The following is a 23,831-nucleotide window of genomic DNA, read 5'->3' on the forward strand; positions in this document are numbered from 1 at the left end:
GCGAGAGGGGACTCACTGGCGACGGCGGTAGGGGGTCGGCGAGCTCGTCGGAGCTCCGGCGGTCGTCGGCGATGTGCGCAGCAACGTTGGAGTGGATGAGGAAGCGCCTGGAAGCAGTTGCGTCGCCTGAGGTGGCCTCCTGCTCCGGCTTGCTCCGTGTACTGGCGGCGGCGGCGAGCTTGCGATTGGAGGCCTCCGGCGACTAATTGGTGAAATTGAGGTGGCGAGGAGTGCTATGAGGATGAGTGGAGGAGGATGGCGTGCTCAGATCAGTGGGAGGGGTCCTCCTTTTATAGGAGCGGGAGGTGGCTGTGGGGCGGAGCTAGGGTCGCCGGCATCGTCGTCGGTCCAGGGCTGCGAAGGGCCAAGGCGTGGGCGCGTACGGTTGCTGGTGTCCTGGCGAGGCTGACGCGCGTGCTCGTGGCTCATCCGAGGCTCTGCAGCGATGGTGCGCTTGAAGGGAGTGTTCAGGCCATGGCGGACAGTCGTCGTCGTGGTCGTCACGCCTGACGTTCCCGCGGGCTAGTGGGCGTGTCCAGGCGATCCAGGGACTTGTCCTGCGTCGACTGGCGTTGAGAGGAGAGGTCGAGGTGGCGCAGGGGCTCCGGGCAGCTGGCGCTCTGGCGCGTCCGACGCGGACGCCATGCGCGCTCTAGCGCGGCATGGGCATGTCCTGGGCGCGTCTGGGCGCCTCGATTTCTATATGTTGCGATGCAAATTTTTGACGTGGCAAGGTCTGGTCGTGCTCAACTGAGTGAGAGGGAGAGGACTGACAAGGTGTGGCAGGTTGGAAATGACCAGAGTGAGAGAGAGCATGAGAGGGGCATGCCATGCCACGGCATGGCAAGTTTTTGTCCAGTGGGCATGCTCCAGTGCTTGGCAAGTTGATGGGAGGGTGCAGGGAGGTGAGAGGAAGGTCCAGTGGTGCAGAGAGGGCAGGGTTGGACCAAGTCCAAGGAAAAAAATTCAGTATGGGCACTTGTTTCACTCCTGCCTGCAAGGTGTTTGTTAAAATGGCCGAAAGAAAATAAATTTCGAAATTTGCAAATCTTTTTGGTGGGTTGTAAACATATTTCAAAAGGAGTAGAATGGTGGTGGTTTGGTTCAATTTGGAGTGGTTTTGCAAAATCCCAAAATGCATATGATCTTACATATGTGAGTTTGTTCCAACTTTGCTTGATTCTCATTTGAAATTGATAATGAATTTGGGGTGGTGGTTTTGGGCAAAGTTGAATTGCTTGATGTTGTCTTGGATGAGGTGCAAAGAGTTGACAAAGTGTAGAAGTGAAAAGTTAAAAACCAGGGGCTCAAAGTGGGTATCAGGTTAAAAATGGCACATATGACCATAATCATATGTGAGCTCAATTTTGATTCAAAATTGATTTGAATTGAGTTTGTTTGATTCCAAAGGTGTTAATAAGTGTTTAGTATCCATTTACAACTAATGGTGCAAACCAAAATGGCCTAGATCAAAGATCTGTAAAAATGGCATAGGCCATATGTGAGTGTGAAGTTGATTTTTAGAAGTTCTTTTCTATTTTACTTTTATTTGACTTTGGTTGATCAAGTGATCATTGCTAGGGTTTTAGAATGAGAGTAACACACAAACAAGCATCATGGCAAAAGCACACTCAAATAAATTAATAAGGTGAGCTAATATGCATAGTCCTATATGATGAGAAAAAGTTTTTGTTGGCTCTGATTTTTGGATTCTTGAATTTCTCTCTTGTTTCTTTTATTGAAAACTTGGGATGTTACAAACCCTTCCCCCTTACAAAAGATATCATCCCGAGATCTAGAGAAAACTAGGTACTAAAGAGATCTGGGTATTCCTTCTTCATGTCTTCTTCGCGTTCCCAAGTTGATTCTTCTTCGGTGTGATTACTCCATTGTATCTTCAGGAACTTGATACTTCTGGTGCGGGTGGTCCTGAATGCTTCTTCAAGGATGCGAATCGGCACTTCACGGTAGGTTAGATCCTTGTTGATATCAATGGCTCTGTGGTCGATGTTCTTGAATACTTCGGTCTTCTCTGGCACTTCTAGGCACTTCCGAAGCAGTGAGATGTGAAACACATTGTGTACGGCGGACATCTCTTCCGGCAGTTCCAGCTGATACGAGACTTCTCCTCGGCGACTCAGAATCTTGAATGGTCCGACATATCTAGGGGCGAGCTTTCCTTTGAGTTGGAATCTCTGCATTCCTTTGAGGGGTGAGACTTTGAGATACACAAAATCTCCGATCTCGAATGTCATCTCTCGGCGTCTCTTGTCGGCGTAGCTCTTCTGTCTGGACTGGGCGGTCTTGAGGTACTCGCGGATCTTGTGCACCTTTTCTTCGGCTTCGCGGACAACATCGGGGCCGAAGACTTGACTATCTCCGACTTCCGACCAGTTCAGAGGGGTACGGCATTTCCTTCCGTACAGGGCTTCAAAGGGGGCCATCTGTAAGCTGGCTTGGTAGCTGTTGTTGTAGGAGAATTCTGCATATGGTAGGCAGTCTTCCCATTTGGATCCGTACTCTAGCACACAGGCTCTCAACATATCTTCCAGTATCTGGTTGACTCTCTCGGTCTGTCCGTCAGTCTGCGGGTGATAGGCGGTGCTGAAATTCAGACGGGTTCCTAGTCCTTCATGCACTTTCTGCCAGAATCTTGAGGTGAATTGCGATCCTCGATCTGACACAATTAACTTCGGTGTTCCGTGCAGGCTGACTATTCTGGATATGTATAACTCTGCGAGCTTTGGGCCTTGGTATGTGGTCTTGACGGGGATGAAATGTGCCACCTTGGTCAACCTATCGATGACTACCCAAATGGAGTCATTTCCTCGGCTAGATTTGGGCAATCCTGTGATAAAGTCCATACCGACAGAATCCCATTTCCACTCAGGAATCTGTAAGGGTTGCAACAGTCCTGCGGGTCGTTGATGTTCTGCCTTGACTCGTTGACAGATATCACACTTGGCGATGTAGCTTCCTATCTCTCGCTTCATTCCGTGCCACCAGAATTGTTCCTTCAGGTCTTGGTACATCTTGGTTCCTCCGGGATGAATGGAGTACAGTGTATCATGAGCTTCCTTCAGAATGACTTGCTTCAACTCTGAATCTGACGGTACACACAGGCGTTCGTTGTACCAAAGAACTCCTTCATCATCTACGGTGAATCCTGGTGCCTTTCCTGCAGCTATCTGGTTCTTGATTCCGTCAATGCTGGCATTTCCTTTCTGGGCTTCCTTTATCTGGCTCATCAAAGTGGGTTGGAGCTCAATGCTGGCGAGGAATCCTTCGCTCACTAGCTCTAGTCTGAATTGTTCAAACTCTTGGTACAGGCTTGGTTGCTCTATTGCGATCATGGAGTTCAACTGACACGGCAGTCTGCTCAAGGCATCCGCTACCACATTGGCCTTGCCGGGGTGGTAGTGAATTTCCATGTTGTAATCTTTGATTAACTCAATCCATCTGCGCTGTCTCATGTTCAGCTCCTTCTGGGTGAAAATATACTTCAAGCTCTTGTGATCTGAGTATATCTCACATCGATTACCCATGAGGTAATGACGCCAAACCTTCAGGGCTAACACTACGGCTGCTAACTCCAAGTCATGAGTTGGATAGTTCTGTTCATGTTGCTTCAGTTGCCTTGATAGGTAAGATATCACTTTGCCTTCTTGCATCAACACACATCCAAGACCAGTCTTGGATGCATCACAATAGACATCGAATGGTTTGGTGACATCGGGCATGATCAATATTGGGGCTGTGGTTAATCTGAGCTTGAGTAGCTGAAAGCTTTCTTCACATTTGTCATTCCAGTCAAATTTCCGGTCCTTCTTCAGCAGTTGAGTCATTGGTCTGGCGATGCTTGAAAATCCTTCAACGAATCGGCGGTAATATCCTGCTAATCCCAGAAATGCTCGGACTTCAGTCTGGGTGGTTGGGGCTTTCCATTCCTCAAAGGTTTTGATTTTTGCGGGATCTACAACAATTCCTCCTGCAGACAAGATGTGTCCCAGGAATCCTACTTCTTTCAACCAAAACTCACATTTGCTAAACTTGGTGTACAACTTGTGCTGCCTCAAGGTTTCTAGTACCACTTCCAAATGCTGCTCATGTTCCTCTTCTGATTTGGAGTAGATAAGGATGTCATCAATGAAGACAACGACAAACTTATCCAGGAATTCCATAAAGATCTTATTCATGAGGTTCATGAAATAAGCGGGGGCATTGGTCAGTCCAAAGGACATGACATTGTACTCATATAGTCCATATCTGGTGGTAAAGGCAGTCTTTGGAATGTCTGTTGCTCGGATCTTCAGTTGATGGTAACCTGTCCTCAGATCAATCTTTGAGAATACTTGGGCACCGGTTAGCTGGTCAAACAGATCTTCTATCTTCGGCAAGGGATATTTGTTCTTGATGGTGACATCGTTAAGCTTACGATAATCCGTAACCAAACGAGTGGCACCGTCCTTTTTATCCACAAACAAAACTGGTGATCTCCAAGGCGACGCACTTGGTCGAATCAGACCTTTGTACAGCATATCATCCAGTTGCTTCTTCAGTTCTATTAACTCTGCGGGGTTCATGCTATAGGCTCTCTGGGCTATAGGTCCTGTTCCAGGGATTAACTCGATGATAAACTCGATATCCCGATCCGGGGGCATACCGGGTAGATCATCCGGAAACTCATCAGGGTATCGACAAACGACCCTGATTTGATCCAGAGTTGGCTTAGCTACACTTTGGTTGCAGGTGAAATTTCTGGGTAGCTTTTCAGACAAGTGTTCTATTATTATTCCGGTGCTACTAGTCATGGTGATGGCCTTCTTGGCGCAGTCTATCAATCCATGATGTTTCGCCATCCAATCCATACCCATGACTACTTCCAATCCTTTTGTTCCCAGAACAATCAAGTTAGCATAAAAGTCTATTTCATGGATTCTGATGGGTACATCTTTGCAAAATTTTCTAGCTTTAGTTGTTGATCCAGGTATTTGAACTACCATGACATGTTTCAAGCTGATTGGTTGAATCTTACTAGTGCACACAAAATCTTCTGTAACGAACGAATGCGATGCTCCAGAATCAAACAACACTCTTGCTGGTATTGAGTTAACAGAGAACATACCCAGCACCACGTCAGGTGCTTCCTGGGCTTCCTCAGCATTCATGTGGTAGAGGCGACCTCCGCGGTTGTTCGGGTTGTTGGGGGCGAACTTCTTGCCGGTGGAGACACGGCGTTGCTGCTGAGCTGGGGGTGCGGGGTTGCCTGCGAGCTTGGCGAGCCTCTTGGGACACTCATTGGAGTAATGCCCCACTACACCACACTCATAGCAAGTGATGGTGGTCTTGTCCTGCTTGTTCGCGACGGGGATTGCATTGCTCCCGGTCCTTGGTGCGGTGTTGGTGTTGTTGTTGCTGTTGTTGTGGTTGGGGGCTCTCGGCGGAGCGCGGTTGTAGTTGTTATTGTTGTTGTAGTTGCTGTTGTTGTTGTTGTTGTAGTGGCCTCCTGGCCTCGAGTTTCCTCCACTCCGGTTCTGATAACCGGGGCGCGAGTTCTGCATTGGTGGCTTGTTGTTCCTCGGAGTGAAACCTCCGCTTGAGCTAGGGCGATATTTCTGGGGGTGGCTTGATCCACTCTGGTTCATCATGCGGCGCTTGCGGTTCTCGCTGGCTTGGTGCAGTTTGCCTTCCATTTGGATGGCGGAGTCAACAAGGGCTTCGAGGTCGGCGAAGGGGATGTTGATCAACACAGTCTGCATCTCATCATGCAGTCCGTTCAGGAACCTTTCCTTCCTCTTCTCAGTAGTGTCGGTCTCATCCGGGGTGTACCTTGACAGTGTGAGAAACTTGTCGCGGTATTCCACCACGGACATCCGGCCTTGCTTCAGTTCACGGAATTCATCTCTCATCTTCTTTATCAGACCCGGGGGCACATGGTACTTGCTGAACTTGAGCTTGAATTCAGTCCAAGTCATAAACTGTCCCGCGTTCATGGCACGGGTGCTTGTCCACCAAGCTCTTGCTGGTCCTGCTAGGTAGTGCGTGGCAAACAACACTTTCTCATTCTCTTCAACTCCAGCTACTTCTAGATTGTTCTCCATAGTTTGGAGCCAATCATCTGCATCAAGTGGTTCCCCAGTCTTGCTGAAAACTGGCGGGTTGGTATTCTGGAAGTTCTTGAGCTTGGAGCCTGGATGGTCATGGTGGCCTTGATTGTTGTTGGCAAGCTGTTGAAGTGCTGCAATGTTGGCTTGCCTTTCAGCTCTTTCTGCTTCTCTATCTTCCAGCATAACTTGCAACATCTGCATCATAGCGTCTTGATTTGCGTTGCGAGTTGGAGGGGCCATCTGAGCATTGAGATAGATCATGAGATAAGAGGGAAATTCTCTATGGTTTGTTTTGTGTTTTAAGTTCAAAAAAGTTTAAAACTTGAGTCTCTTCATGATAACACAAACATACATTCATTCATGACAAACAACACACATTACAAGCTAACACACTAAGGGTTTTAAGAACCCTTCTTCTCCAAGCTACGATACATGGGGCGGGATACAACTCACACCTACGATAGTGCATAAGTGAACTACTCCTCATCCTCATCAACATCGATGGGGGTGTGGTCATCATCTTCGTCGTCCAGGAACTCGTAGTCTTCCCCCTCAGTGTTCTCATCCTCCTCGAAGTCGTTGTCGTCACTCAGGTAGTTGCTTCCTCCCTGAATGTCTTCTCCATCTTCCTCCATCTTCTTCATCTGCTCCTCCTGGGCCTTGACGGTGGCCTCGAGTGCTGCTATCTTCGCGCGGAGGCGGGTGATAGTGGCATCCTTCTTCGCCCGCTGCTGGCGGAGAGTCCTGCGGTCATTGGCGAGCATCTTGATGGCGTCTCCTTGCTCGATGATGCGGGCGTGAGTCTGGTTGGCGTACTCACGGGAGTGGTCGAGATCCTGCTGAGTGTGGTACAGCATGAAGTCGAGATGCTCCACATGGTGCTTCAGCTCCGGGTGGGATGGCATGTCCATGGGCTCTCCAGCAGAGTTACGCCTCGCGAGGTGGGAAAAGCGAGGGTCCTTGAGTGCCTCCCCGCTCATCCCGCACAGGCGTGCGAGTCCCTCCTGAAGGGCGCGGGCAAGTCCGTCCAGCCAGTTGCTCTCCATGAAGGAGAAGAGGATCCTCTCAGAAGTGGGAGGCTCCATCTTGCCCCTCAAGTCAGCGGTGATGATCCACTGCAGCTCGCCTCCTGGCTGGTCCGTGATCTGAGATCCGTGGAACTCTGGGTGCGGGTGACCAAGGTGGTCGGAAAGGGCGTTGAGGTCGTGCTCAAAGATCAAGCTTCCCCCATTCCCAAGCTGGTAAAACTTTGTGTTCACGGGCTCCATCTGAAAGTGAAGTGAAGGATTAAGTTAGAGAAGTGAACAAGTGTGGCAAAATTTTAGTTATATTTCTAAGGAAGAGCATGACTTCTTGTTTTCCAAAGAACTCAAAGAGAAGACAAAGACTTAAATTTTCAGAAATACTTCATTCCTTTTTGGAAACTAAATTTTCAGAACGTCCATTTCTAACTAGGGTCTCCTAAGGTCAAACAATGGCTCTGATACCAACTTGTCAACACCCGGATTTTTAAGTCCGGATGCCTATTATGTCATACATCGCAATCCCAGGAAATTGTTGTTGCGAGGCATAATAGTTAAGTATCACAGTCATCATTCATTACAAACCATAATGTCTTACAAATTGGAATCACATGATCCATATTACACGAATAGTTGATCTAATGATCAACGAACAAACACAAGTTCATAGCGGAAGCGTAAGATACAAGGACTCTCTAGTCCACAGGCCAACGCTTGACGTTAGAAGCTCCTAGTTGTGGTAGACGTCCTGCTGATCGTCATCCTCGTACTGCTGCTCGGCTTCATATTCTGGCCATTTGAATAGCCAGGGACAAAGCCGTGAGTACTTTAAGTACTCGCAATCTAATACTAAAGTAAGTACTAGCATTACTATTGAGAGTGTTCTAAGCTCTAAGTATATTTGCATAAAGCCAATTTTAGTTTAGAAACATTTTTGTAAACAACTCCTCAGGTGCTAACTCACTCAAGTGGGAACATTAGTGTCATTCCCACAACTCAGTTGTGATTCAAATTCAAAGTCACCGTTCAAGTTCAAGTTCAAAAACACCAGCCACATAGAGGTAAATTCTGATGACGGAAACAGAATGGCCTTTCCAATTGTCCATATCCGCGGACGCGGCTATTCGAATAGTTCTACACTCTGCAGAGGTTGCACACTTGTGCCACAACATTTGATTTCATCCATCAGGGATAAAACCCCGAATAATCGTAATTCAGTACGCGGATCATCAACCGTTAACCTTTCACTTACACACCCTAGTATAGGCACCTCTCCCCATGAGCTTGGCCTCCCGGTGAAAACCAACTGTTAACCCGGGAACTGCACAGGGCTTGGCCGTACAATTCACCTCAATTCACATCATTTCTCAACAACGGAGGCAGCCTCAAGCGTAACCCCTATGACGTGTGTTCAGAGGGAACCCATACTAAGACACATAAATTTCCAGCTAAGCCTTACCCATAATCAGGTATTGTGGGGGTACTTAATATTGGTAAGGAATCGCATCCAACTCAATCATCAGTTTTTAGCCCAAAATCACCAAGTCAATTTCATGTCATATTCACCTTCAAAATCTTTCAATGGAAATGACTCATCATTCCAAGGTTTTCACCATCATCATTTCATAAACACATGTTCCCATCTATAGTAGTCATTTTTAATTTAGCACTAGCAGCTAGGTATGAGGTGTGCTAAGTACTTGCTTTGCTTCTAGGCTAAGTTTGATACTCTTGTACTAACTCGATACTAACCAGGTAAATCATGAATCAAAAAGTACTTTGATAAAACAAGGGTAAATAAAGCTTGTAAAGTAAAACTGGGAAAAATAGGATCATAAGCATAAAGTAAATGGGGTAATGCCTTGCTCATGGTGAGCTTTGCACTTTGCAAGAGTATTATCTTGCCTTGGTTGGGGAATTGGTCAAAGTGGTCTTCTTCTCCTTGGAAGTAGACCTCCTCCTCCTCCTGGTACTCCTCGGTACTAGCGTCTAAAATACGAATACGGGGTACACAATCATCACACCAAACTATTTTATAAACTAAACACAAACATGGTTCACACACTTAAACTAGCATCACATATTACTATTAAGTTGGTGAATGTGTTTTTCTTATTATTTAAGAAAAATAATTTCCTCTCATACCAATCTTAAATGTTACTTTGAATTATTCACAGAAATAATTTACTCTCATTATCTTATTAAGATTTAATTTCTCTTATGCATAATGTATGACCTAGGTTGACCCAAGTCAACCTCTTCACACTTATCATTTTGAGAAAATGATTTAAATGAGGTGAGCACCTCATACAATTTAATTCTAGCATATCAAAGATTTAATATCACCAACAATTCCTATGAGACCTAATTGACCAGAGTCTCTACTTCATTTGGAATTGGTGGTGACAAGATTTAAATGAGAGAAACTCTCTCATAAGATTTCTTAATAGTTTTGGACAATATCTTTGACTAGAAATAGCCATAAAGTCATTTAAATCAACTAAGCCATGATCATTCAAAGTAAGCATGGCATATTTTTGTAGAAACAATTTGTATAAGTGAAATGTGAATTATTGGAGGTGGAATTAACTGAAAAGCATTTATGGTTGATTTTTAAGAATTATTATAAGGCAGAAAAGTCCCTGCCTTGTTTATTTTGTCACTTTAATTCTACAATAGATCTAGGGTTCTATCCAGTGGCATTGTGTAGATAAATTCCTAAGGTTTCCAAAAATATAAAGTTTGTAAAATTTGGCCAAGTAGATTTGTCCCTATTGAATTTTAAACTTGGCATCAGATTGCATATTTCATTTATTCTGGAAATTTGAATTTGAACAGGTGGGCTCGCGCGGGAAACTAGCTGGGCTGCAGAGAGAAAAAGGATTTGGGCCGGCCCACTTCGCGTCCAGCGCGAGCAGGCCGTCTGACGGCAGGTCCCACGCGTCAGCGGGACTTAACCGCCGAAACGGTACGCGCAACGCGAGCCGTGCGATTAGAAGGAGATCGCACGGTCGACGGAGGCCTTCGTCTCCGGCGAGAGGGGACTCACTGGCGACGGCGGTAGGGGGTCGGTGAGCTCGTCGGAGCTCCGGCGGTCGTCGGCGATGTGCGCAACAACGTTGGAGTGGATGAGGAAGCGCCTGGAAGCAGTTGCGTCGCCTGAGGTGGCCTCCTGCTCCGGCTTGCTCCGTGTACTGGCGGTGGCGGCGAGCTTGCGATTGGAGGCCTCCGGCGACTAATTGGTCAAATTGAGGTGGCGAGGAGTGCTATGAGGATGAGTGGAGGAGGATGGCGTGCTCAGATCAGTGGGAGGGGTCCTCCTTTTATAGGAGCTAGGGTCGCCGGCGTCGTCGTCGGTCCAGGGCTGCGAAGGGCCAAGGCGTGGGCGCGTACGGTTCCTGGCGTCCTGGCGAGGCTGACGCGCGTGCTCGTGGCGCATCCGAGGCTCTGCAGCGATGGTGCGCTTGACGGGAGTGTTCAGGCCATGGCAGACAGTCGTCGTCGTGGTCGTCACGCCTGACGTTCCCGCGGGCTAGTGGGCGTGTCCAGGCGATCCAGGGACTTGTCCTGCGTCGACTGGCGTTGAGAGGAGAGGTCGAGGTGGCGCAGGGGCTCCGGGCAGCTGGCGCTCTGGCGCGTCCGACGCGGACGCCATGCGCGCTCTAGCGCGGCGTGGGCATGTCCTGGGCGCGTCTGGGCACCTCGATTTCTATATGTTGCGATGCAAATTTTTGACGTGGCAAGGTCTGGTCGTGCTCAACTGAGTGAGAGGGAGAGGATTGACAAGGTGTGGCAGGTTGGAAATGACCAGAGTGAGAGAGAGCATGAGAGGGGCATGCCATGCCACGGCATGGCAAGTTTTTGTCCAGTGGGCATGCTCCAGTGCGTGGCAAGTTGATGGGAGGGTGCAGGGAGGTGAGAGGAAGGTCCAGTGGTGCAGAGAGGGCAGGGTTGGACCAAGTCCAAGGAAAAAAATTCAGTATGGGCACTTGTTTCACTCCTGCCTGCAAGGTGTTTGTTAAAATGGCCGAAAGAAAATAAATTTCGAAATTTGCAAATCTTTTTGGTGGGTTGTAAAAATATTTCAAAAGGAGTAGAATGGTGGTGGTTTGGTTCAATTTGGAGTGGTTTTGCAAAATCCCAAAATGCATATGATCTTACATATGTGAGTTTGTTCCAACTTTGCTTGATTCTCATTTGAAATTGATAATGAATTTGGGGTGGTGGTTTTGGGCAAAGTTGAATTGCTTGATGTTGTCTTGGATGAGGTGCAAAGAGTTGACAAAGTGTAGAAGTGAAAAGTTAAAAACCAGGGGCTCAAAGTGGGTATCAGGTTAAAAATGGCACATATGACCATAATCATATGTGAGCTCAATTTTGATTCAAAATTGATTTGAATTGAGTTTGTTTGATTCCAAAGGTGTTAATAAGTGTTTAGTATCCATTTACAACTAATGGTGCAAACCAAAATGGCCTAGATCAAAGATCTGTAAAAATGGCATAGGCCATATGTGAGTGTGAAGTTGATTTTTAGAAGTTCTTTTCTATTTTACTTTTATTTGACTTTGGTTGATCAAGTGATCATTGCTAGGGTTTTAGAATGAGAGTAACACACAAACAAGCATCATGGAAAAAGCACACTCAAATAAATTAATAAGGTGAGCTAATATGCATAGTCCTATATGATGAGAAAAAGTTTTTGTTGGCTCTGATTTTTGGATTCTTGAATTTCTCTCTTGTTTCTTTTATTGAAAACTTGGGATGTTACACTGTGTCAGGAGGTTAATCACATGGTAGCTCATTCGCTACACCGCCATTCTGAGAGTCTGGTGAACACTTTGGAGCGTGTCGCGCTTCGCGTGGTCCAGGAAATCATAAAGCATCAGTACTCTCCGTCAGGACCTGCCCTAGGGACTCACCAAGGAGAGATAGCGTTCCAGACCAGACCACAGCTGCCATTCGCGCTAGCAGCACCAGAACTGTCGAGTTCACCGGGATACGTCGTCTACAAGATCGGTGGTGACCCTAGTGATTACCAGTTCTTGTATGAACCGCCTAAGGAGATCCCGCACGGATACGTGTGCACATATGTGCCAGACTGCAATAACTGGGCACGCACGAACCAGATTGCAGCAGGAGGGATTTCTGGAACAGCAGGAGGGGTTTCTGGATCGGATCCCGAGAAGCAGGCATGGCTAGCTAAATATGCCACTCCAACGAATCATCAAAGCTCAACTCCTGCAGCTAGCACCGTGGATCAGATCAGTGCAATCTTGAGGGACCAGTTCGGCATGGTGCCGAAGAGGAGGGCAATCAGCTATTCCAAGCCGTACCCCAACGAGTATGATTTGATCCCACTACCACCCAAATATCGGCTCCCTGAATTCTCCAAGTTTAGTGGATCGGAAGGCTCTAGTTCAGTTGAGCATGTGAACCGACATTTGGCGTAGTTGGGCATGATCTCAGCATCAGACCCATTACGTGTGAAGTTTTTCGCGCAATCTCTCACAGGGTCGGCTTTCGGGTGGTACACCTCGCTGCCACCAGATTCAATCCGGACTTGGAAGCAGATGGAAGAACAGTTCCACATGCAATATCACTCAGAAGATTCCGAGGCTGGCATTGCCGATCTAGCACAAGTACGACAGAAGCGCGGAGAAATGGTATCGGAATACATTCAGCGCTTCAGGACCGTCAGGAACCGATGCTATTCGGCTCGTATGAATGAAAAAGAAGCAGTCGATCTGGCAGTGGTGGGTCTCGCATCGCCGATCAAGGATATGGCTTCCCAAGCAGAGTACACTTCACTGGCGCATATGGTTCAGAAACTATCATTATACGAACAGCGCCACCCAGAGTTGTACCAGGACAAGTTCAAGCGCTCGGTAGTCCTGGTTGAGACAGAAGAAGATGAAGACTCTGCAGGAGATCAGGAGGTAGCCGCGGTTGAATGGACTCGGGGGGCAAACCCCGTGTCCTGCAAATGGGTTAAACCACAAGGTCATGCAAAAGGGTTTGACTTCGACGTAAGCAAAGCTGAGCAGATTTTCGACCTCTTACTCAAGGAGAAGCAGCTGAAGTTACCCGAAGGCCATAAAATCCCTACGGTGCAAGAGATGAACGGAAGGCCATACTGCAAGTGGCATAACTCGTTCACCCATACCACCAGCGACTGCAGGGTGTGGCGTCAGCAGATCCAAATGGCGATAGAACAAGGCCGTCTAATTTTCAGCCAGTACGCCATGAAAGTTAACACGCACCCCTTCCCTGCCGTTAACATGGTGGAGTGCACTTACCCCGGGAGGTGCCAGCCAGGTTTCTCATTCAGCATTAACATGGTAGGACCTGTGCACCACCCTGGTAAGGACAAAGACGAGAGCAGCCGCTCTCGTGGCAAGGACAAAGAAGAGGCCGTTCCACGCGACCGGCCCCAACGTAATGACAAGCGCTACATCACAGAGGAGCAAGTGAGGAATGTGCGATACCAGCGACCTCTCTCCGAGCACCTCCTCAACAAATATGAGCGTTAGTATGACCAGCGCCAGCGATACGACAGCGACGACGAAAAAGATCGTCGGTCTAGTGTGGATAACAGGAAATATCGTCGGTATGATCGAGACGACGAAAGATATGAGCGCCGCGCCAAGGAAAAGTCAAGAGAGCAAGATGACGTGGACAGACACTGGGATTATCCTCTCTTCAAGCATTGCTGGGATTCAGGGATGAGCCGATTGCCTACAATCGGCAACTGCCCAGAGTGTAGACAGAAAAAGAGGGACACAGGAGACGTGTCAGTGTTCAAGCGTCTAGGGCCTCTCCCTTCTCAGAACAAGCAAGCTGAGTCCTCTCGGGTGGAAGATCTCGAAGAGTTAGAAGATGAAGATGAAGAAGAAGAAGATAGATACCACCGGCCAAGGTGGTGCCCTGATGGACTCAGTCATTCTCAAAAGCGTAGGGTTCAGCGACTACGTAGCGTAGAGGAAGCTAAGAGACGATACCTACACGCGTTAAGGAAAGCGCGGCCTGATCTGGCCGCGAAAATTCAGCAAACTCTGGACGAGGAGGGTTGTCCACAGAAGAAAGAGTGGCGCCCCAAACAAAAGAAAGCCGATGATAAGACATCGGCTGGCACGAACATGGTGTTCATTCTTCCATCGGAGTTTTGTGCTCCAGGAACAGAAGAGGCGCCTATAGCACAGCTTGACTGTGGCCCACGACCAGTCATCTTTGAGAAACCACGAGAAAGGAGCTACGGGCATCTGAAGGCCCTGTACTTGAGAGGTTATATCAACGGGCAGCCTGTCAATAAGATGATGGTCGACACGGGAGCGGCAGTCAATATAATGTCATACTCCATGCTACGTCGCTTGGGACGCTCTAGCGCGGATTTGATCAAAACCAACGTCACTCTGAACGACTTCAACGGCCAAGCATCAGAAGCACAAGGCGTTCTGAACGTGGATTTAACTGTAGGCCGAAAGACCATCCCTACGTCATTCTTCATCGTCGACAGTGTCGTTGCCTAATCGACGGTATCCCGGAGGAGGGATCCTCACGAGGGGGAGAAGAAGTAGGGGCCATAGGGCGGAGTGCACACGGGACGGTGGTACGCGATTTACCCAGCTTCGGAACACCTGCACGACGACAGGGCCTACTGCTGCTTGTCTGGAATTATCTGGGCGCTTTCGCATGATTACAATGAGTTGTGGTTGTGCCTCTAGGGCTCCCGGGATCCGGCTTATATAGGTGCACGGATCTAGGGTTTACATGGAGAGTCCTAGCCGGAATACAAGTTACCTAACTACGGTACAATATCTTGCCGCGTACGTCAAGGATCCGCCTTCCTTCTAGGCCGAGCTGGATCCGGATACTTTGTGGGCCTCCACGGATCCGGCCTCCTTCGTAGGTCGGTTGAGATCCGGCTTCCTGTTCATGGGCTGGACTTCATCCTTCATGATCTACAGCAACTGGGCCGCCCGATGGGCCACATGCCTCACCACCAACTATGGGCCACCCGGGCTTGCCGGATCTAGGCCATGCCGTTGATATACCCACAAAGTATACCCACAACAGTAGCCCCCGAAGTTCTCCGAGATTCATCATTCCTCCGACTTCATTCAGCTCGGATCCGAAGAGAATCTTGAAGAGCTTCAAAACTTTCTCTTGTTTCCGGTATCATCTATTCGGAAATCTTCCTTTCTTCTAGATCGATAATGAAACGGAAATCCCACTTTTCCCGCGCACAACTTCCTTTTTTCCCGCGCTAAATCTTCGGAGATGCGAATCTTTTAGCCGGAAATTTCGGGAGCGCACAGTTAAGTTACCTCCACGTCATTTTACCATTATTTGACCTAAGACACGTGTCGATCATCCAACGGCGTGACTGTTCAGTTTCCGCCGCTAGATCCGAAACACGAATCTCCGCGCGGGGTCTATATATAACCCTCGCCCGCGGTAACTTCTCATTCTTTCACCTTCTCACCCTCATCGTCTTCTTACTCGCGCCGCGCCGCCCGACGGATCTCATCTCCGGCAAACCTCGCCACGGTGAACTCCGCGCGCCGCCAGTCCAAGCCTCTCCTCGCGCCAAGACCCCTTCGGTTGAACGGGAAATCCTTCCCGCCGCCGATTCGTGGTCACGCGAGGTGATTTCCTGCAAGTCCGGCGACCTCGACTTCACCGGAGCTCCGTCGAGCCACCGCGCCATTAATGGTACGTGCGCTGGCCTCGTAGAAGACAAACTTAGTGTAGATCCGGATACTCAAATAATTTGCATGGGCGCAGCCGGAAGCATGCCACTTGATTCATCGCACTGTACTGGTAGCTCTCCGAGTAGCCCGGATCCCAATCCATTAGAACCAATATGTCCGGATCCCATAGCATACCTGCCACCATATGTTTCCGACATTAGGTTAGCTCAACCGTTTTCCGCATCTTCCAGCACCGCTCCAGGCCGGATCCCCTCCCTCAAAGAGCTTCAAGATGAACTCGAGGGACAAGCTAGGATGGCAGCCAAGGTACAGGAGGCGGAAAACAAGAGGGCGTCCAAGGCCCGGATCCGTGAAGGAGAGCGGGGTCAGTGGTGGCCCTGCGCAACTACTGATGTGGAGCTTAGAGAGCTCCAGAACGAGGGTATGATCTCCACTCACTGGAGCTTCACACGCGATTCCGACGTCCCCAAGCCCGAAGCCGGAGAAATCGTCATGACTAAGGCTTGGGTGGAACGCGGATTATCACTCCCTTGCTCGGAGTTTTTCCTCTCCATCCTCAACACATACGGGCTCCAGCCCCACAACATCTGCCCGAACTCATACCTCCTCCTCTCCAACTTCGTAACTCTTTGCGAAGGGCACCTTGGGATCCGACCAGATGTCAGATTATGGCAGTTCTTCTTCCGGGTGAAGAAGGAAACGAAAGACAAAGCAATGGTGAACTGTGGGAGTATGACGTTCATGCTCCGACCTAGCCGCATGTATCTTCCTCACGATTCGCACGAATCCGTCCGGTACTGGAACGCCGGATGGTTCTATGAAAAGAACGCCTCAGTTCCGGACGTCCACGATGGCTTGCCCGAGTTCATCAACGAGCCTCCGGAAGAGCTCGCAAGCTGGATCTTTGTTCCCTCGCTCGCCCAAACCCCTATCTTGGAGAAGGCAGCGCGGAGAATCTCCTGGCTAGTCCATGACGGGCTAACCAGAGCTCAGCTTACCCTTGGCTGGTTCAGCCGGAGGATCCAGCCCCTGCGCTACAACGCACGCTTGATGTGCGCCTACACTGGGGCGGACGATCTCCTCCGAGTCACTCGCCACGATCTTCCGGCCGACTCCCTCAAGAGAAGGTTCAAGACGTTGGTGAAAATTCCTAGGGGCCAACAAGTCCCGGAACTGATCAAGGATATTTACACAAACGACCAGTGTCCTCCGGTAAGCTCTGTTCTTTTCGTTGCTTCAAACTTCACAAGTTTTTGGATGTTAACTTTGACTTTTATTCATATTCCTCCCAGCTCAACACTTTGGCGGAGGAAAACTTCCGCACCATTCTTCGTGTCCCTGTCAGCGGCGACGCGGCGGAGGAGGTTCCGGAAGACGAAGAGGAGGAAGAGGAACAGGCACCCCGCAAGGCGGCCCCTCGACCTTCGAAGCGTCCCCGCGCCAAAGCTTCCGGCTCAGAAGCCGGAGCTAGCGGCGAGGCCTCCGCCAAGAAGTCCAAGACCGTAAGGCCACCTCCGCTAGACTCGAGGAAAGCGGAACGTGCACGCCTGAAGATGCTTTCAACAGCTGGCAAACGCTCGCGCCCCATCATCCCCGGCGCCCCGTAAGTTTCCGAATATGGTGCACCTCTATTTTGGCGAAATTATTTCTTATTCGATCCCTTTCACTTGTTTGCAGGAATCCGAGTACCACTGCCACGCGGACCATCAGCCAAGAGCCTATTACTAAATACATGAAAAAGTCTTCGGCTGTTGGTCCTACTACTCCAGCTCCGCCAAGTACCTCCCACCCTACTCCTCGGCCATCTCCCCCTCAGGCTGATCAATCTCCCCCTCCTGCCGCAAACACTCCACCGGAAATAATTCCGGTTAGCAGCGAGAAAGTAGGCGGAGAAGATCCTAAGGCCAAAGGCCCTGCCCAAGAAGACGCAGAAGAACAAGGCCAAGGAGAGGCTGAAGTCACTTCTTCTGAGAAGGCCGGAAACGGCGCTGGCGACATCGTCGTTTTTCCGAAAAACTTTGGAGATCCGGCTGACACCACTTCCACCCCCAAAGCATATGCTACCAAGTTTTTCAACAAGTTAACCGAGGCGGAGAAATGGGAGCTTGAACAAGACTTGCTCAGCACCATGCTGAACAACGCCTGGGGGAAGCCTGACGTCGCGACATCGGAAATCCAGGACTTTAAGAAGGATGTCGGCCAGTTCTTCGACAAACTCATCTGCAAGCAAAAGGTACTCCCCAGTAGCCCCCAAGCATGTAGGCGGAAACTCAAAGAATAGTTAGCGCTTAGATGCTTCGAGAAAGATTACTTCCGGGAATTTTTTTTAAATTGGATCAGTAGCCCCCAAGCATTATGGCGGAAAGGTTCCGGCAATAATGCTTTGAAGGAAACCACTGTTACAGGCCGAATTTTTACTCCTGCCCTGTCTATGTTTTACAGGAACAGCAGGCGCTGCATTACGAGCTGCACAAGAACATTGCCCTTCAGCGCCGCGTTACTCTGAATCAGGCGGAAAACATCCGGACTCTGAAAGATGCGAATGCGGAACTGAACAAACAACTGGCGGACGCCCAAGGTTGGTTTCCGTCTTTTTCGTCATTAGTTCATATTCCGACTTTGAACTTGCTTTTGACTTATGTTATTATAGGCGCATCCTCTTCCCTTGCTACAGCCTCGTCGGAGCTTGAGAACCTGCGCTCCTCGTACCAAGAATTGGAAACGAAACTAAAGGAGGCGGAACTAAAGAGGGAGCAGGCCGAGAAACAGCTGGCGGAGAAAAACTCCGAGCACATCAGGGAAAAGGGCGAATTTATATTGAAAAGAAATGCTGACAGCGAGACCATCAAGAGGCAGCAGAAAGAGCTCTATGGGTTCCAGAAATATATGGAGACCGCGGAACATCACTGGGACTTGCTCAACGAGAACATCTTGGGTACTATGCTGAAACCTTGTCCAGATGTTTGCTCCGACCTTTTTCTTTGTGCTCAAATTGCATGCTGATATCCTGATTATCTTATGCAGAGCCGCTTGGGTATCCGGAAAAGCGTCGGAATTTGTTCCCACGAGACGACCTTCTTCAACTTGCAGGCGATGATTGCAAAGATCTCATCTCCGCCTCCCGCAAGATATGCTACAACTTATCCATCAAGAGGAGTCGCACTTGCAACGTTCGCAAACTTGTTAGAAAAGTGGACGTTCTTCCGGAGCTGGTGACGGATCTACAAGCATCATCAGCCCGAGGCGCAGCTGCAATGACCTTAACTATGTGCTTAGCACATAACCCGGAGCTTGATCTTGAGCAGGTAACCACGGGCGTTCCTCCGGATGCGGATGTTAACGCGCTCCTGGATGCAGTGAGCGGCTACGACACCCGTATCGCGCGCAGGATCCGGCATGATGAATTCTACGACAAGGTCGTTCTTCCTGCGGACGAGCCCTTGGAAGCTGAACTTCAAAAGGAGCGCGACGCGGAGGCGCGACCTGCGGAATCCGGAACCCAATTTACCTGGACCAGCTCCAAGGACGCTCCCCAAGAGGAACCCAAGACCAGCGCTGCAGCTTCTGAAGAAGAGGAAGAAAGTGATGAAGACGTGTCATCTCCGGCCGAAGACGCCAAGGAAAAAGATCCAGAGGGCAAGACTTCTCCGGCTAAGGGGGAGTGAAAACTTTTATTCCTGCGGGAGAAACAATGCATCATTTTGGCCCCAGCGAGGGTTTGTAATATAACTTTAATTCTTAAGTATCTAGGGACGAAACAATTATGCGTGGGCGGAAAACTTATCCTGCTATCCGTTAGAATTATTTTGCATGTTTCGTTTGTTAAAAGCAAGTGCTGGTTTGTTAATTTTCCGGCTTACTCGTTTGACCTTCCACGAGCCGGAAAACCTTTGGCCGGAAACGCTCGCCTGCGGTGACGAAGCCCAATGGCGTCCGTCCATAACCGCGGAAACAAGCCCCCAGCCTAGGTGCCGGAAGTCGCTACCAGGAATCCACGAGTTCGCAACGAAAAAATTTTCCACCAGAAAACTTAGGCTTACGTCCTAAGGGACGATTTTGAAAATCACAACTTTCATACACGCCTAGGCGGAAACATCCAGCTCTGCGGTTTTAGTCGAAAAAAACATACATGATCGAAAATGAACAAGTAAAGGAGGTAAAAGACTCAAAAAGTGAACCATAAGCTTTATTTCATTGATCATGTATAACTATTACAGAGTTTGTAACTCGGAAAAAATATGCTAAGTGTAGAAAGGACGTAGCTGTGCGATGTTCCAAGGGCGATCTGTCTCGTCGTAGATGTCATCCGGATCCTCACGCTTGCGTTTCCGGTGCCAATTAGCAGGTCTATCCTTCAGCTCACGGAAATCAACAAGGTAGTACGACCCGTTATGAAGCACTTTGCTAACGACGAAGGGTCCTTCCCAGGGAGATTGCAGCTTATGGTCTTTCACCTGTCGAAGGCGGAGGACCAGGTCTCCTGCCATGAAGGAGCGATTCCGAACTCGACGACTGTGATAGCGTCGGAGCTTCTGCTGGTAGATGGCGGAGCGCTGGTCAGCTAAGTTCCGAGCTTCCTCGATCAGGTCCACAGATAGCTGTCTGGCCTCGTCAGCTGTTTCTTCATTGTAGGCGGAAACTCGCGGTGAATCGTGGATGATGTCGGAGGGAAGCACGGCTTCGGATCCGCATACCAGGAAAAATGGGGTGAACCCTGTTGATCTGTTAGGGGTAGTTCGTAAACTCCACAAAACAACTTCCAACTCATCAGCCCAAGCTCCAGCTGCTCGTCGCAGCGGTTCTTCAAGGCGCGGTTTAATTCCTGATAATATTAGGCCGTTAGCCCTTTCAACCTGACCATTGGATTGTGGGTGAGCCACAGAGGCAAGGTCCAGCCGAATCCCTACTGTCTCACAATAATCCCTCAACTCTCCTTGAGCGAAGTTTGTGCCATTATCTGTGATTATGCTGTGTGGGATGCCGAATCTCATCACGAGGCTGCAGACAAATTTTAGTGACGTAGCACCATCGGCTTTCCTCACTGGCTTTGCCTCGATCCACTTGCTGAATTTGTCAACAGCGACCAGGAGGTATTCAAAACCGCCAGGAGATGATCTTTTTAACTTACCAACCATATCGAGCCCCCAGACCGCAAATGGCCAGGTGATAGGTATGGTTTTCAGCTCTTGGGCTGGGGCGTTTGGTTGAGTAGCGTAGTACTGACAACCTCGGCAGGTCTTGACTATTTTGTCAGCATCTTCTTTAGCTGTGAGCCAGTAAAAACCTAGCCGAAAAGCTTTTGCAACGAGTGACCTGGGGGCGGCATGATGCCCGCAGTCCCCTGCATGGATCTCTCTGAGGATTTCAATGCCATCTTGATTGGAGATGCATTTGAGAAATACCCCTGTTGCACTTCGTTTGTAGAGCTGTCCATCAACAATTGTGTAGGATCTTGCTCGTCTGACGATCTGTCGCGCAAAGACCTCGTCCTCTGGCAACTTCTGATCAATGAGGTAGTCCAGGAAAGGCTGTGTCCAAGCCGGAATGATAGCCATCACTTCCCTAGCCGGAGATACTCCACTTCTGGGTTTTCCGGGTTAGCGCCCTTCACCGAGGGTATCCGGAGATGCTCCAGGAAAATGCCAGGCGGAATTTGCTTCCTGCCGGATCCGAGCTTGGATAGCATGTCTGCTGCTGTGTTATCGTCTCTCCTGACGTACTTGACTTCGTATCCGAGGAAGCACTTGGCGATCTCGTCAACTTCGTCTCTGTAGGCCGCCATGACGGAGTTTCTGGCGTTCCAGGTTCCGGCTACTTGTTGAGCCACCAGGTCGGAATCTCCACAGCATATGATGTGCTTGATCCCGATTTCCTTAGCGATGCGCAGACCGTGTAGCAGAGCCTCGTATTCCGCCATGTTGTTTGTAGCTTCGAAGTGGATCTGCAGAACATACTGCAGTTCTTCTCCGGTAGGGGACTTCAGGGTGACTCCGGCTCCTGAGCCTTGATGCTGCTTGGATCCATCGAAGTGCATGACCCATGTTTCTGGTTCCGGCTCCAGACTTGCATCCGGAGCTTCTGTCCAATCTGCGACGAAATCTGCCAAGACTTGGGATTTAACCGCAGTCCTAGGCTTGTAAGCGATGTCGAAGGCGGATAATTCGATGCCCCATTTAGCCGTACGTCCTGTTGCGTCAGCGTTGTTGAGTATTGTTGACAGCGGAGCCTTGCTTACAACTGTTACTGGGTGCTCTTGGAAGTAATGTCTCAGCTTCCGGCTGCCTAGGAACACTCCATAAGCTAGCTTCTGAAAGTGAGGGTATCTTTGCTTTGACTCCGTCAGTACCTCGCTAATGTAATAGACAGGTCTTTGGACGTCATATTCATGACCTTCTTCCTTTTGCTCCACCACGATGACGAGGCTGATGACTTTGTTGGTAGCTACAAGATAAAGGAGCATTGGCTCTGACTCTGCTGGGGCTGCCAAGATAGGTGGGGAGGTGAGTATTTCCTTCAACCCCCGAAGAGCTGCGTCGGCTGCGTCGTCCCAGACGAATTTGTCTGTTTTCTTCAGCAGCTTGTACAGAGGTAGCGCCTTCTCGCCAAGACGGCTAACAAACCTACTGATTGCTGCGACGCAACCAGTTAGCCGTTGCACATCTTTAAGACAAGTTGGCCGTTTGATACACAGGATTGCCTTGATTTTTTCCGGGTTAACCTCAATGCCTCTGTGAGAGACTATGAAGCCAAGAAGTTTTCCGGCTGGTACGCCGAAGACGCACTTCAGCGGATTCAACATCATCTTGTACCTGCGGAGGTTGTCGAAGGTTTCTGTGAGGTCGCTGATCAAGTCGGATCCTTTCCGGGTCATGACCGCGATGTCGTCGACGTAAGCGTGCACGTTCCGGCCGATTTGGTCCTTCAGGCACCGCTGCATCGTACGTTGGTAGGTGGCACCTGCGTTTTTCAAACCAAAAGGCATAGTAACATAGCAGTAAGTACCAAACGGGGTAATGAATGAAGTCGCCTTTTGGTCGGATTCCTTCATCCGGATCTGATGATACCCGGAATACGCATCAAGAAAACACAGAAGTTCCGCCCCCGCCGTCGAATCAATGACTTGGTCAATGCGCGGCAAGGGGAACGGATCCTTCGGGCAGTGTTTGTTCAAGCCGGAGTAATCGATGCACATTCTTAGTATTTCAGTGTTCTTTTTGGGTACAAGGACGGGATTTGCGACCCAATCGGTGTGGATAACTTCTATTACAAAACCTGCCTCTAGTAACTTAGCTAGTTCCATTCCTATGGCGCGGCGCTTCTTATCTCCAAAGCGTCGCATAGCTTGCTTCACCGGTTTAGCCCCCGGATTTATGTTGAGGTAGTGCTCGGCGAGTTCCCTAGGTACTCCGGACATGTCAGAAGGTTGCCATGCGAAGATATCCATGTTAGCGCGGAGGAACTCGACGAGCGCGTCTTCCTATTTGGGGTCCATATTGGCTCCGACTGAAACCTGTTTGGAAGGGTCGCCTTTGATGAGGTCGTGCTTCTTGGTTTCTATCGCGGCCTTGAAGGAGGTCTTCTGTTCGGAGATCTGCTTTTTGGTGGTCTGCATCTCAGTCGGATCCACCGCGGCTCTATAGCCTTTCAGCTCCTCTCCAGATATCACAGACTCTGCGAAGGCGGCTTCGCCCAACTCGCACTCATGAGCCTTTTTGTAGTCTCCGGATACGGTAATCATACCCTTAGGACCCGGAATCTTGAGCTTGTTGTAGATGTAGCATGCTCTCGCATGGAACTTGTGGTAGGTGGGCCTGCCGAAGATGATGTGGTAGGAGCTCTTGAAGGGCACAACTTCAAACGTGATCTTCTCTTCGCGGAAATTATGAACATCGCCAAAAGCCACGGGAAGTGTGATGCTGCCGAGGGAATTCGCCTTCTTACCCGGAACCACGCCATGAAACTCAGTGTTGCTGTGTTTGAGCTGTTCCTTG

At 49.4% G+C, this 23,831-nt stretch overlaps 1 protein-coding gene across 1 annotated transcript in view; it reads left to right on the forward strand.

The window, feature by feature from the left end:
- The window catches only part of LOC127347513 (uncharacterized), a 39,918-nt gene extending 20,311 nt beyond the window's left edge, over positions 1 to 19,607 (forward strand). Inside the window, exons 4-5 of the mRNA XM_071829325.1 lie at positions 18,491 to 18,775; positions 18,865 to 19,607. Coding sequence (XP_071685426.1) covers positions 18,491 to 18,775; positions 18,865 to 19,505 — 926 coding nt within the window. The 3' untranslated portion in view covers positions 19,506 to 19,607. The remainder of the gene's footprint in view (positions 1 to 18,490; positions 18,776 to 18,864) is intronic.
- The last annotated feature ends 4,224 nt before the right edge of the window (positions 19,608 to 23,831 follow it).

The sequence above is a fragment of the Lolium perenne genome, chromosome 4, assembly GCF_019359855.2.
Source record: "Lolium perenne isolate Kyuss_39 chromosome 4, Kyuss_2.0, whole genome shotgun sequence".
NCBI classification, from domain to species: Eukaryota; Viridiplantae; Streptophyta; class Magnoliopsida; order Poales; family Poaceae; genus Lolium; species Lolium perenne.